General features: G+C 40.8%; 1 protein-coding gene across 1 annotated transcript in view; it reads left to right on the forward strand.

Moving 5' to 3' along the window:
• Window positions 1-12,801, forward strand: part of sarnp (SAP domain containing ribonucleoprotein) — a 32,571-nt gene extending 19,770 nt beyond the window's left edge. The window contains exons 10-11 of the mRNA XM_010881170.3: window positions 10,395-10,481; window positions 11,960-12,801. Coding sequence (XP_010879472.1) covers window positions 10,395-10,481; window positions 11,960-12,001 — 129 coding nt within the window. The 3' untranslated portion in view covers window positions 12,002-12,801. The remainder of the gene's footprint in view (window positions 1-10,394; window positions 10,482-11,959) is intronic.
• Window positions 12,802-14,358: the final 1,557 nt, after the last annotated feature.

A 14,358-nucleotide genomic window follows, 5' to 3' on the forward strand; every position in this document is an offset into this window, starting at 1 on the left:
CTGCAGAGTTTTAGTTTTGTTAATAATTAGACAGGTTGCGCGATAATGGGTTCATATTTTGCATGTAAACCATGGAAAATAGCATAATTCTTCCCCACTCAGAGTTAGAGGCCACGAAAGGGAACTACATAGCACAATGACCACAAGGTCTAAAGATTTTACTGACAAAACATTTTAATAAATGTAAAATATAAAGTAATATATAATTTCAGTAACCCTGGGCAACTGCTTTATAGAATTCAAGTACGTTTTTACTGTTGGATTGTGAACCAGTGACTGAAGGTAGTGTAGAGGTGCTGGAGGAGTACCAGCAGGTACTGGAAGACATGGGCGCAGAGAGTAATGAGAAAATGACTGAACCCAGAGACAGATGTTAGCAAGATTACAGGAATAAAATCCTGACCCATGAGCATATACCCTGATCAGCCATAACATTATGACCACTGACCGGTGAAGTGAATAACACTGATAATCTCGTTATCATGGCACCTGTCAGTGGGTGGGATATATTAGGCAGCAAGGGAACATTCTGTCCTCGATGTTGATGTGTTGGAAGCATGAACATTTTTAAATGTGTAGCCAAATTGTGTTGGCTACATGACTGGGTCAGAGCATCTCCAAAACTGCAGCCCTTGTGGGTTGTTCCCGGTCTGCAGTGGTCAGTACCTATCAAAAGTGGTTCAAGGAAGGAAAAGTGGTGAACCGACAACAGGGTCATGAGCAACCAAGGCTCATTGATGCACGTGGGAAGAGAAGACTGGCATGTGTGGTCTGATCCAACAGACGAGCTACTGAAGCTCAAATGGCTGAAAAAGTTAATGCTGGTACTGATAGAAAGGTGTCAGAACACACAGTGCATCGCAGTTTATGTATGGGGCTGTGTTGCCGCTGACCAGTCAGGGTGCACATGCTGACCCCTGTACTGCCGAAAGCGCCTACAATGTGAGCATCGGAATTGGATCATGGAGCAATGGAAGAAGGTGGCCTGGTCTGATGAATCATGTTTCCTTTTACATCACGTGGATGGCCGGGTGCGTGTGCATCGCTATGGGAAGGAGGCAGTGTGATGCTTTGGGCAATGTTCTGCTGGCAACCCTTGGATCCTACCATTCATGTGGATGTTACTTTGACATGTACCACCTACCTGAGCATTGTGGCAGACCATCTGCTCCCTTTCATGGAAACGGTATTCCCCGATGGCATTGGCCTCTTTCAGCAGGATAATGTGCCCTGCCACAATGCAGGAATGGTTTGAGGAACACAATGAGTTCAAGGTGTTGACTTCCAAATGACCCAGATCTCAATCCAATCGAGCATCTGTGGGATGTGCTGGACAAACAGGTCTGATCCATGGAAGCCCCACCTCGCAACTTACAGGACTTAAAGGATTTTCTGCTAACATCTTGGTGCCAGAAACCACAGCACACCTTCAGAGGTCTAGTGGAGTCCATGCCTCGATGGGTCAGGGCTGTTTTGGCGGCAAAAGGGGGACGTACACAATATTAGGAAGGTGGTCATAGTGTTAAGGCTGATTGGTGTATACAGGTGCTGGTCATGTAATTAGAATATCGTCAGAGTTGATTTATTTCAGTAATTCAATCCAAAAAGTGAAACTTGTATACATTCATTCCACACAGACTGATATATTTCAAGTGTTTTATTTCTTTTCATTTTGATGATTATAACTGACAACTAATGAAAATCCCAAATTCAGTATCTCAGAAAATTTTTATATTGTGAAAAGGTTCAATATTCAAGACACCTGATGCCACACTCTAATCAGCTAATTAACTCAAAACACCTGCAAAGGCCTTTAAATGATCTCTCAGTCTAGTTCTGTAGGCAACACAATCATGGGGAAGACTGCTGACTTGACAGCTGTCCAAAAGACGACCATTGACACCTTACACAAGGAGGGCAAGACACAAAAGGTCATTGCCAAAGAGGCTGGCTGTTCACAGAGCTCTGTGTCCAAGCACTTTAATAGAGAGGCGAAGGGAAGGAGAAGATGTGGTAGAAAAAAGTGTACAAGTAATAGGGATAACTGCACCCTGGAGAGGATTGTGAAACAAAACCCATTCAAAGATGTGGGGGAGATTCACAGAGTGGACTGCAGCTGGAGTCAGACGCATACAAGACATGGGTTTCAGCTGTCGCATTCCTTGTGTTAAGCCACTCCTGAACAAGACACAGCGTCAGAAGCGTCTCGCCTGGGCTAAAGACAAAAAGGACTGGACTGCTGCTGAGTAATGTTCTCTGAAGAAAGTAAATTTAGCATTTCCTTTGGAAATCAAGGTCCCAGAGTCTGGAGGAAGAGAGGAGAGGCACATAATCCATGTTGCTTGAAGTCCAGTTTAAAGTATCCAGTCAGTGATGGTTTGGGGTGCTATGTCATCTGCTGGTGTTGGTCCAATGTGTTTTTTGAGGTCCAAGGTCAACGAAGCCGTCTACCAGGAAGTTTCGAGCACTTCCTGCTGCTGACCAACTTTATGTAGATGCAGATTTCATTTTCCAACAGGACTTGGCACCTGCACACAGTGTCAAAGCTACCAGTACCTGGTTTAAGGATTATGGTATCCCTGTTCTTAATTGGCAAGCAAACTCGCCTGACCTTAACCCTATAGAAAATCTATGGGGTATCGTGAAGAGGAAGACTCGATACATCAGGAAGAGCTGAAGGCCACTATCAGAGCAACCTCTCATAACACCGGAGCAGTGCCACAGACTGATCGACTCCATGCCATGCCGCATTGCTGCAGTAATTCAGGCAAAAGGAGCCATAACTAAGTATTGAGTGCTGTTCATGTTCATACTTTTCATGTTCATACTTTTCAGTTGGCCAACATTTAAAAGTAATATTCTAATTTTCTGAGATACTGAATTTGGGATTTTTATTAGTTGTCAGTTATAATCATCAAAATTAAAAGAAATAAACACTTGAAATATATCAGTCTGTGTGGAATGAATGTATACATTATACAAGTTTCACTTTTTGAATGGAATTACTGAAATAAATCAACTTTTTGATGATATTCTTATTATATGACCAGCACCTGTATATCCATAACGTTTACATAACGTTTATAAAGTATGTAGATCCTGAATGTAGATCACTCCTATTTATGAATAGAACATTACAAACCATTCACAACAACATCAAATATTTCCACCTTAATTCACATATTAAGTCTATTAGGCAGGTGGTCATAATGGTGTGGCTGATCGGTGTATATTGTTAATGTAGGTTATTATAAAGCCTTTAGTAGATAGGGGCTTTAAGGTATTCATTCAATATTTTCACATTACAATACCAGTCATTACAAGGTTAGTTTTCTAATTAGTAACCTTCTTTTAGCCAACCTGTGAAAACAAAGAACAAGTGGTTTTGATCCTGAATAACTAGAATGTAAATCATTTCATAGGACATGGATATTTGTAAAACATCAAAACTTCTCTGGGCTATTCTCAGGGCTATTCTGAGGAAATTTTGTTGTTATTTATTATTGCTACATCTAAAATGGTGAATGTGTATACAATATTTGCAGGGCCATTGTTCTCAGCTTCATGTGAATTATTTTAGAATTTCAGGATATTAGCATTAAAATAATAAACATATCATTGGAGGATTTGTAGAATTTCAAGAATTTGTTTTAAAATATTAATATAGCGAGGGGCCGAATCACAAAACAAGTTTTGTGAGAAATGGTGGTTTTGAGATCAAGGAGTTTCAAGAAACTAGCTACAGTATGATGCTGAGGCTTTGATGATGATGAGTTCTGTGTGCCCCAAAAAGGCAATTACACAAAAAGGTTAAAAAAAAATATGCTTGGCTGGTGGATCTACCAGTCCCCTTGGCAGGTGAGATAAAAAGTTAATTTGGGCTACTGGTTGTGTAAGTTATGGATCATTAATAAACCCGCCAACTGCTGTGCAATGTCTTCCATGTGTCCCTACTTGGATGGTTAGAACTGTGTTCATTTTCTGCAGGACCACATTAGCGGACCAGGCCGTGAAGAGTGAATGTCTCTTACTGACTGACCAACTATTGTTAAATAGCATAGTGGTTACAGATGCAGTCTCTCACACAGCCAACCGGGGTCCGATCCTCACCACGGCCTAAACAAATCAGGCTTTAGTTTTTGTTCTGGATGGACTAGAACTTTGCGTTATATTGTGATGGACGAATGCACCGGCGACGAACATTTTGCTCTAGTTTACGATTTACGTAGCGTAATTCACTTGGCGTAGTGTTTAGCTATTCATCTGTCTGTTTGTTTTCTAAAGAAACAAACCAGCCATGTAGTGATTTGAGTAATTTTTTTCATTATAGGTACTGTATGGCTATTAGCTAGCCATCCCAAACAAATCCAGCATTAAGATTTGTTCAGGATAGACTGCAATGTTGTTATATTGTGATGGATGAACTGCATTGGTGATAAACAATTGCTTTAGTTTTCGATTTACATAGTGTAATTAAAAAAATTCAAAATAATGCATGTCAGAAATGTTATGAATTGATTTGCATTTTAATGGGTGAAATAAGTATTCGACCCTTCTGCAAAACATGACGTATCATGATGTTTCTTATAGTTGGCCACCAGGTTTGCACACATCTCAGGAGGGATTTTGTCCCACTCCTCTTTGCAGAGTCATTAAGGTATCGAGGCTGACGTTTGGCAACTCGAACCTTCAGCTCCCTCCACAGATTTTCTATGGGATTAAGGTCTGGAGACTGGCTAGGCCACTTCTTGAGTCACTCCTTTGTTGCCTGTCTGTGTGTTTTGGGTCATTGTAATGCTGGAATACCCATCCACCACCCATTTTCAATGTCCTGGCTGAGGGAAGGAGGTTCTCACCCAAGATCTGACGGTACATGGCCCCGTCCATCGTCCCTTTGATGCGGTGAAGTTGTCCTGTTCCCTTGGCAGAAAAACACCCCCAAAGCATAATGTTTCCCCCTCCATGTTAGACAGTGGGGATGGTGTCCTTGGGGTCATAGGCAGCATTCCTCATCCTCCAAACACGGCGAGTTGAGTTGATGCCAAAGAGCTCGATTTTGGTCTCATCTGACCACAACTCTTTCACCCAGTTCTCCTCTGAATCATTCAGATGTTCATTTGCAAACTTCAGACAGCCTGTACATGTGTTTTCTTGAGCAGGGGGACCTTGCGGGCGCTGCAGGATTTCAGTCCTTCACGGCGTAGTGTGTTACCAGTTGTTTTCTTGGTGACTATGGTCCCAGCTGCCTTGAGATCATTGACAAGATCCTCCCATGTCGTTCTGGGCTGATTCCTCGCCATTCTCATGATCAATGCAAGTCCATGAGGGGAGATCTTGCATGGAGCCCCTGACCGAGGGAGATTGACAGTTCATTTGTGAATAATCAATAAACTAACTGTTGTCACCTTCTCACCAAGCTGCTTGGCAACGGTCTTGTAGCCCATTCCAGCTTTGTGTAGATCTACAATCTTGTCCCTGACATCCTTGGACAGCTCTTTGGTCTTGGCCATGGTGGAGAGTTTGGAATCTGATTGCTTTTGTGGTCAGGTGTCTTGTATACAGGTAACAAGCTGAGATTAGGAGCACTCCCTTTAAGAGTGTGCTCCTAATCTCACCTTGTTACCTGTATACAAGTCACCTGGGACCCAGAAATCTTTTTGATTGAGAGGGGATCAAATACTTATTTCACTCATTAAAATGCAAGTCAATTTATAAAAAAATTTACATGCGTTTTTCTGGATTTTGTTTGTTGTTATTCTGTCTCTCACTGTTCAAATAAACCTACTATTAAAATTATAGACTGATAATTTCTTTGTCTGTGGGCAAACACACAATCAGCAGGGGATCAAAAATGTTTTCCCTCACTGTAGGTACTATATAAGCTAGCCATCTACCGTAATCTTTCTAATTTATTGTGTTGAATGTAGTTTAGAGATCCTGTTATACCAGTTGTTGGTTTGGATGTTAACTAATGTAGGGAACAGTCGCGTTTGGAATAATTGGTTTGATGGCCGGCCGACAGAACTAGGCTTACCTGGTTCCTTTTCTTGTTTCTCGAAATATTGTTTTGGAATTTAACATAATATAACATGCTTTCAGATGGTACTTTTTTGAGTAGTGGCGTATTTCTTGCCACTGTACAAAACACCGGCTCAGCCACAGAACTCTAGCTCCTACTGTTTGTATTTCTGTAACAATGTAGAAATAGTCAGGGGTTTGAATACTTTTGCAAAGCACTGTATGTTCTCTCTCCATTCCATTTCTGATTAGTTGTTCAAAGGGTTCCTTTATTTCAATGTCAAGGCTTGTGTTGCTAATGGTTTTAGGTTGATGTTCCATTCCTCGTGTGTATGCTTTACTGAGGAACGCCACATGGAACCACCTGTGTGAATCTAGTGCCCATAAAGGCCTTCTCTGTTTTATTATCTTACCACTATGTCTCTGCTATACTTTCCAGGGTTCCCATTAGCATTTAAATCATTATGGAAATCAATTCATTTCTGCAACGGTTTTAACAGTTAGAATTTTGTGGCGATGCTGATGACTCTCCTAAATACGATGGCCGGCAATCACTATGCCCCCCCCCCCCCCCTTTCCGTACCCTCCACTCTACAAAAGACAATTAAGGAGCTGTTTTCTACATTACCGCGTCATGCATACTTTAATTTGAATCGAAGGAATGCAATGAGCCAAATTAATTCATTATTCCTGGGAATGAATGAGTGAATAACTGAATTTCCAGCATTGGTCATTCATCATTTTCCACATACAGACAAGGCATTGGTCCACTCATTTGAAGGATCATCATTTATTTGGGATTTTTAAGGAGAAGGGGGCTTGGCTGGATTTTCAGCTCTGTGTGCATTTGAATCCGGAATGATAATAGCAATGGGCCTTCTCCCCCCCCCCCCCCCCCCCCCACATTGTATGGAACCACACACACACAAATGTACGCACACACTTTTGTATTGAAGTATAGAGGGCCATCTGTCCTCTCCAGCCATACAGATCTGAGAAAACAATGAAGGCTTCTTGACATGTCACAATTTCATCTCCCTCAGAATATCTGATGGCGAGCACCATCTCTCACAAAGGGAGGTACAAAGATGATCAACTCTCTCTGTTTCCCTATTAATCAGAAGTAGTGCATTTTGCATGTTTTAATTTGTTTCTGGGGGCAAGGTTGTGATTTGTGAAAAGTGACTTCATACTAAAAGAGTTAATGTTATACCTGTCATCACGCCCTCATTTTTAATTTATCTAAGAATTTGAGTTTTATGAATGCACTTAACTACATGCTTTGGTCCACTCTTGTGGCCTCTGAGTTTTTACTCATTAGTCTGAATAATAACTGTCACTGATTCAAGCTGTTCTAGAATGGCTTTGTGAATAGAGAGCGAAAGAGGGAGAGTGAGCAAGAGCGAGGGAGGATAGAGAGGCCTGAGAGATTAACTCAGTGAGCTCACTCCATGAGGCCCAGGAATGGCTGAATATTGTTCTAGGGGTGGGGAGATGGGGAGGGGGGGGGGCACAATGGGGGGAGAAGGAAAAAATCCCCACTCCAGCCAGAGAAATGAACTTGATGATCTCAGGGGGGTGGAGGGTATTGCCGTTCCCTGCTCCTGACAATCAAAATTAGATTGGCCAGCACTGTGTCAACACTGGCCTCTGCTTAAGGCATGACAGGGACGGGGGGATAAAGCCCTCTCCGGTTTTTGAGTTTGCCATGTGAACTATGGAGACCCCACAGAGCCTTTCACTGACTGTGCAGGCTTTAAAGAAATGCACAACCTTTTCATAGGCCTACGTCGTAAACTACAGACCTCTTTCCCTCAACTCAATATTTTGTGAAAAATATCGTGTAAGTACACGTCCTCTTAATCCACATCTTTAAATTTTTATCTCATCTGTGGTAAATGTTTTCAGTAACAACCGTTTAGTGTAGCATTTCCTCCCCAAGCTTCCCCAATGTTGATTTGAGGTGTGCTTATGTCATTCCATTTTCTGGATCTAACTTGAATGATAAGCCAAGTGGCATTTTTAATTAGGCTCTATAGATGACAAAAGTACCATGCTCCGATTTATTTTCTACGTTTTGGCACACAGTTACTGTTAATTGCTCTGCTTCTAAACTTTGCATTGTAATCTACAGTAAACACATTTTAAATTGCAATGACGTGCAGTTGAGTAAGGCAATGCAGAATAAGCCAATGGCAATTCTGGTAAGGAATAACAGACTCATTGTTTTTTGGATTGGTAGGTCAACCCTGAATTCCTGAGTTTTAAAAATGCGTGTTCATCAAAGTTAAGAAATTCCTTAATTCTGTATATTTTTAAATGTTTTTTTTTTTAGAACTCTGCAAAGTGCTTTGAGGAAGGGTGGAGAATCAGGATGTAGAATAAAGCTGGACCATCACTGTTGCTGCTGTATGGGGCATCCCACCCTCAGCCCCTCTTGCTCCGCACGTTAGTTCTAGGATGGGGATGGGGATGGAGAGGACCTCCGGGCTTGTATTTTGACCAGTGGCCTGGAATCTGTCAGTTTGTTCTTGTTGTCAATCTAGCCAGAACACCGTGTGTGAGGAGAAACTTGCTGTCTTCACCTTAAAATGATTCACCAGATCCAGATTTTCTAATGTTTTGTACCAACCTATAAAATGCCAATTGGCAAAAGACTTTCCATTCTGTTTTGTATGTTAAGGCAGGTTCTTCCCAGGTGCAAAAAAACATTCAGCTGATTTTACGGGAATTATCCTAGCGTTAATTTAATCTGTTCTTTTTAATGGCTACGGGAATTATTCTAGCGTTAATTTAATCTGTACTTTTTAATGGCTACACATTCAAGTGCCTCAACCATTCTGTGTGAAACCTAAGACCTGTAGTGCAGGGAATACCATTTCCTCAATTTGCAATTTTGAGTTTGCTTGCTTCTCGCTGTCATTAGGCAGCCAATGGTAAAGAAATTCCTATTTGGCAACAGCTCTGGTCGACATTCTTGCTGTCAGCATGCCAATTTTATGCTCCTGCAAAACCTGAGGTACCTGTGGCATTGTGTTGTGACAAAACAACCCATCCTCCTGTAGTGACCTTTAATTGTCCCCTGCAGAAGCAGCACCTGAGTCATAAGCATGCTCATTAATCGGCTTGTTGATATGCCATACCTGTCGTGGTGGTAAACCCATAACGACAAACGCTCAGCAACTGCAATGTTAACACATTTCTGCACAGAATCTGAGAGGGAAGCTTCTTTTTTTTTTATTGTGCTTCTGGGCTATTTCATTTAGGTCAAAACATGGGACCAATACTTGATAGCATTTTGTTTTTGTTTAGCATGTACTACTGTGCAAAAGGTGTTAGTGTTTATGTACAAATTCAGTGGGTATAGAAAGTCACCACCCCGTTACAAAACATTCACCTTTTTGTTGCCAAAGAGCCTGAAATGAAAACTCAGGTCAACAAAAGGTGAACATTTCGGAAAGGGGTGGTAACTTCATATACCCACTGCACTTACATACCGACAATGCTGTTGAACTAGACTGTGGGAGTAGTCGAAGGAACATTTTAACGTAGCTCACCTACTTAATTACAATGGCTTCTGCATTCATGTAGGCAAAATCACCGTAGTCTTAAACTATAATGCAAAATCCACAATTATTGTAATGCCATTTAATAGAAGGCATGGTATGTTTGAGGTGTAAGGTGTGGTATGAGTCATCTATAGGAGGATGGATGGATTTTCTGAAAGTACAAAGTGTACCTTCAAATGTATTGCCTTTTAACTACCATGACACAAAGCAGTTCCTGTATCTCCTTCACAACTTGCACACTTGCAGGACCCTTTGATTGTTCACATGGCAACTTGAAATGAATTGATATTAAATTTGATTTATAACCATTTCACACAACTGATATTGACTTTGGTATTATTGGGTTTTGATCTGTCTTCTACCTAGCCACTGAGATATGCGTTAACCTAGCAATCCAAAAAGGAAATGGCCAATTTTGCCTGTTCATTTATCACAACTGAATGCGCTTTTTTTTTTAATAGTGTTTACGTTTGTGTTATTTAACAGTTTAAATAATTGGAATATGTGGTTTTAGGTGGGGTATCAATTTCAATGAAACAATATTGTTTTCTGCAAAGCAATGATGACCGAATGAAGCTCCAAAATAGCCTGGCCAGCTGTATAGGCAATGGCATACACAAGTGTCATCTGTGTATATTGATAAACACAGTTGGCAAAAAATTGACTCAGTTAAAAAGTAGGTGGGGGGGGGTAGACTAGATTATGGGAACATTTTGAGTGTTATTCTCCCCTTTTATCCCCCCTCAATGCTTTGTCATTTGTTTGCTTCTTCATTGGATGGATGGCTCATCAATGTCTCTGTTGCAGGTTGAAGTTGATGAGAAGCTGAAAAAGAGGAAGGAGCGATTTGGGATTCTCACTGCTGCTGCTGCATTTGGGGTTGAAGATAGTGAGGTACAAAAGGTTTTGTTTTCATGTTCCTAGGCTATGACCTGTTGTTGCCAAAGAGAGCTGGTTGGACTGACTTTCAAGTGATCAAACACTGCTGTGAAAAACATTCAAAATAAGTGAATGGAATGTTCACACTGTTGTGTTTTGTGTGTGTGTGTGTGTGTGTGTGTGTGTGTGTGTGTGTGTGTGTGTGTGTGTGTGTGTGTGTGTGTGTGTGTGTGTGTGTGTGTGTGTGTGTGTGTGTGTGTGTGTGTGTGTGTGTGTGTGTGTGTGTGTGTGTGTGTGTGTGTGTGTGTGTGTGTGTGTGTGTGTGTGTGTGTGTGTGTGTGTGTGTATTACAATGTTTTGTAAGGCACTATTAGAATGTGCTAGAAGAGGACAAATAGTGAAGAATGGCCTAGATCTGAAGCAAAAAGTATTGGGCATTGCTGACTGCATTTGAAAGAAAAACTTAAGTCTATGGATGTTTTGACAAACTTGTTGAAGGCATTATGAGTCCTCTTTTACAGGCAAACATAATATCTTCAGTACAAAATAATTACAATTCAGAATTTTGGAAAAAGGTTCTTGTTTTCAAAGAAATTGTTTCTGTGAAATTAATTTAGCAGGTGATTGCTGACCAACAGCTAAAGTGTTTCAGTTTTAAACAATATTACTGGTAATTTAGAACTGTTAGTATTGTCAGTATGAACTTGTACACACCCTTTCACAGGCTTTACAATGAAATCAAAGTGCACTAAGTCTATGCATTGATTGCATGTCTTCACACCACAGAGTTGAAGCACCCTCAACCACCCTGGCATCTGTTAATCTTTTTTTTTACGGTTGTGTCAACCTAGATTATGTTCTGAGTTTTACATTATATCTAGCTCAAACAGTTGTGCAAAGTTGGTAGAATCTGATTCTGTTTTGGCTACCAAATGTACTTACAACAAGCTCTCTGGTGTGAAGACCTATCCAATTTTGACATCTATAAGTACGTTGTCTTAGTCGGAAAAGCATCACATTTCATCGCTTTTTAATTCGCTACAAACTGTGAAGACTGTGCAAAGGGTGTGTAGAACTTCAATATCCACTGTACTGTGTTTTCATGAAGTGATCTTGGGACAAACTACCAAAATAAAAGTCAAGAACCAAGTTAATTTAATGGCATATCACACATTTTAATTTATTAAAATAATGATGATGATTAAAGTCACTTTGTCCTATAGATTCTTGGTATTCATAACACAGAGGCAGTGTAAGTCTGCACAACACAGACCTTTGCAATGGGTCTAAAAATCCCCAATGGAAGAAATGAAATTTGCAGCAGTATTTTTATGGGGATGGCTCATGTCAATATGCATCACAAAAACAAACTCTGTCAATGCCCAACCCTGCAATTCCACAGATAGAAATCCTGATTCTGGGCATTCTGTTTGACATGCACAATATTTATGTAGACCGCTACTTACTTGTTACTCCACCCCCTCCCATTTCAGGCAAAGAAGAGGAAGCGAGCCGAACGATTTGGAAATATTTGATGATTTTTTTTTTTATATATTTGATTTTGTATTTTTTAAAGTTGTTACTCTTGTTTTACATTGGAAAAAAAATCAACTGTGCTGTTTAAGAAATAATTACAATATACAACAGCAATTAAATACATTCTTCAGTTTCCTTTTTCTGTGTCCTAATAATAACTTTTTTTAATTACACCTGTCCTGTTGTCCAAGTCCCTGTAAGGTATAGAGCATGCTAGGGTAATAGTGCTGTTGTATACCAAAGTACGCTTTCTCCTCTAGGGGCTTACATGCCCTTGTATGGATTTGGGTGTGACCCCCTCCAATGGATAATGGCTTAGCAACCTATAGTTAAACTTCTCCGTAGTGCCCTAACAACTAGGTGCTGTGGCCGGGGAGACTGGGGTAAAGCATGCCTTGTTTCTAGATAACCATGCAAAAAGAGGCCAAATGTTTAGGAATAGGACCTCATTGATAGGTAGCAAATTTTTTGGGACATTGTGTTTCTCAATTGCCTACACATTTTTCACTGTTTTCTTACATGCCTATAACAACGATAATCAAATGCTTTGATAAATCTTTTTAATGTAGGCATTTTCTTGTTTTGATCTTTTTAGCCCCATTTTTGCCAAACTTGAAATACAATTAGTGTTTTTTTCGCTGATCATACACAAACACAAAAAACTAATTTGTTCTTATGAAAACAAACATTGTTCTCATATTCTGGCAGTGTTTAGTGTCATGAACATCTATTCCCATATTTTATTTTTGGTTGTTTGTATTTTAATTGATATAAAATTCTATAAAACTTTTGTCTATTATCCTTCCTGTTTTGTGTTCAATAACCTTTTTATTAGGAATTGATTTGTATTTAAGACATTCGCAGCACCTTTTTGATGGACTGCTTATAGAAAGTCTACACCTACTTAAAATAATTCAAATTCTGTCATGCAACACAGTAGGGTTGGTGCTTTTTTTTGGCCGGACCGCATAAGCAGAGCTGGCAAAGGTTGGTTAATAAACGTTTTGATGCCCACTGTATTTCAGCAAAAATATAATGGCTGAGGTACCCGTTGCATTTAGAAACTATATGGAGTACCAGCAAGCCCTGTAGTGTTGTGGGAACATCCCCAACATTGTTAAATACAGTGGGGCGAACAAGTATTTGATACACTGCCGAGTTGTACAGGTTTTCCTACTTACAAAGCATATAGAGGTCTGTAATGTTTATCATGGGTACTCTTCAACTGTGAGAGAGGGAATCTAAAACAAAAATCCAGAAAATCACATTGTATGATTTTTAAAAATAATTAATTAGCATTTTATTGCATGACATAAGTATTTGATCACATACCATCCAGTAAGAATTCCGTCTCTCACAGACCTGTTAGTTTTTCTTTAAGAAGCCCTCCTGTTCTCCACTCATTACCTGTATTAACTGCACCTCTTTGAACTCGTTACCTGTATAAAAGACATCTGTCCACACACTCAATCAAACAGACTCCAACCTCTCCACAATGGCCAAGACCAGAGAGCTGTGTAAGGACATCAGGGATAAAATTGTAGACCTGCACAAGGCTGGGATGGGCTACAGGTCAATAGGCAAGCAGCTTGGTGAGAGGGCAACAACTGTTGGTGCAATTATTAGAAAATGGAAGATGTTCAAGATGACGGTCAATCTCCCTCGGTCTGGAGCTCCATGCAAGATCTCACCTTGTGGAGCATCAATGATCATGAGGAATGTGAGGGATCAGCCCAGAACTACACGGCAGGACGTGGTCAATGACCTGAAGAGAGCTGGGACCACCGTCTCAAAGAAAAACCTTTAGTAATACACTACGCCATCATGGATTTAAATCCTGCAGCGCACACAAGGTCCCCCTGCTCAAGCCAGCGCATGTCCAGGCCCGTCTGACAAAAATAGAGCTTTTTGGTGTAAACTCCGCTGGCTGTGTTTGGAGGAAGGATGAGTACAACCCCAAGAATACCCTCCCAACCGTGAAGCATGGAGGTGGAAACATTATTCTTTGGGGATGCTTTTCTGCAAAGGGGACAGGACGACTGCACCGTATTGAGGGGAGGATGGATGGGGCCATGTATCGCCAGATCTTGGCCAACAACCTCCTTCCCTCAGTAAGAGCATTGAAGATGGGTCGTGGCTGGGTCTTCCAGCATGACAACAACCCAAAACACAGCCCGGGCAACTAAGGAGTGGCTCCGTAAGATGAACCCAATAGAAAATCTTTGGAGGGAGCTGAAAGTCCGTATTGCCCAGCGACAGCCCTGAAACCTGAAGGATCTGGAGAAGGTCTGTATGGAGGAGTGGGCCAAAATCCCTGCTGCAGTGTGTGCAAACCTGGTCAAGAACTACAGGAAAC

This window comes from Esox lucius, chromosome 17 (assembly GCF_011004845.1).
Source record: "Esox lucius isolate fEsoLuc1 chromosome 17, fEsoLuc1.pri, whole genome shotgun sequence".
Classification (NCBI taxonomy): Eukaryota; Metazoa; Chordata; class Actinopteri; order Esociformes; family Esocidae; genus Esox; species Esox lucius.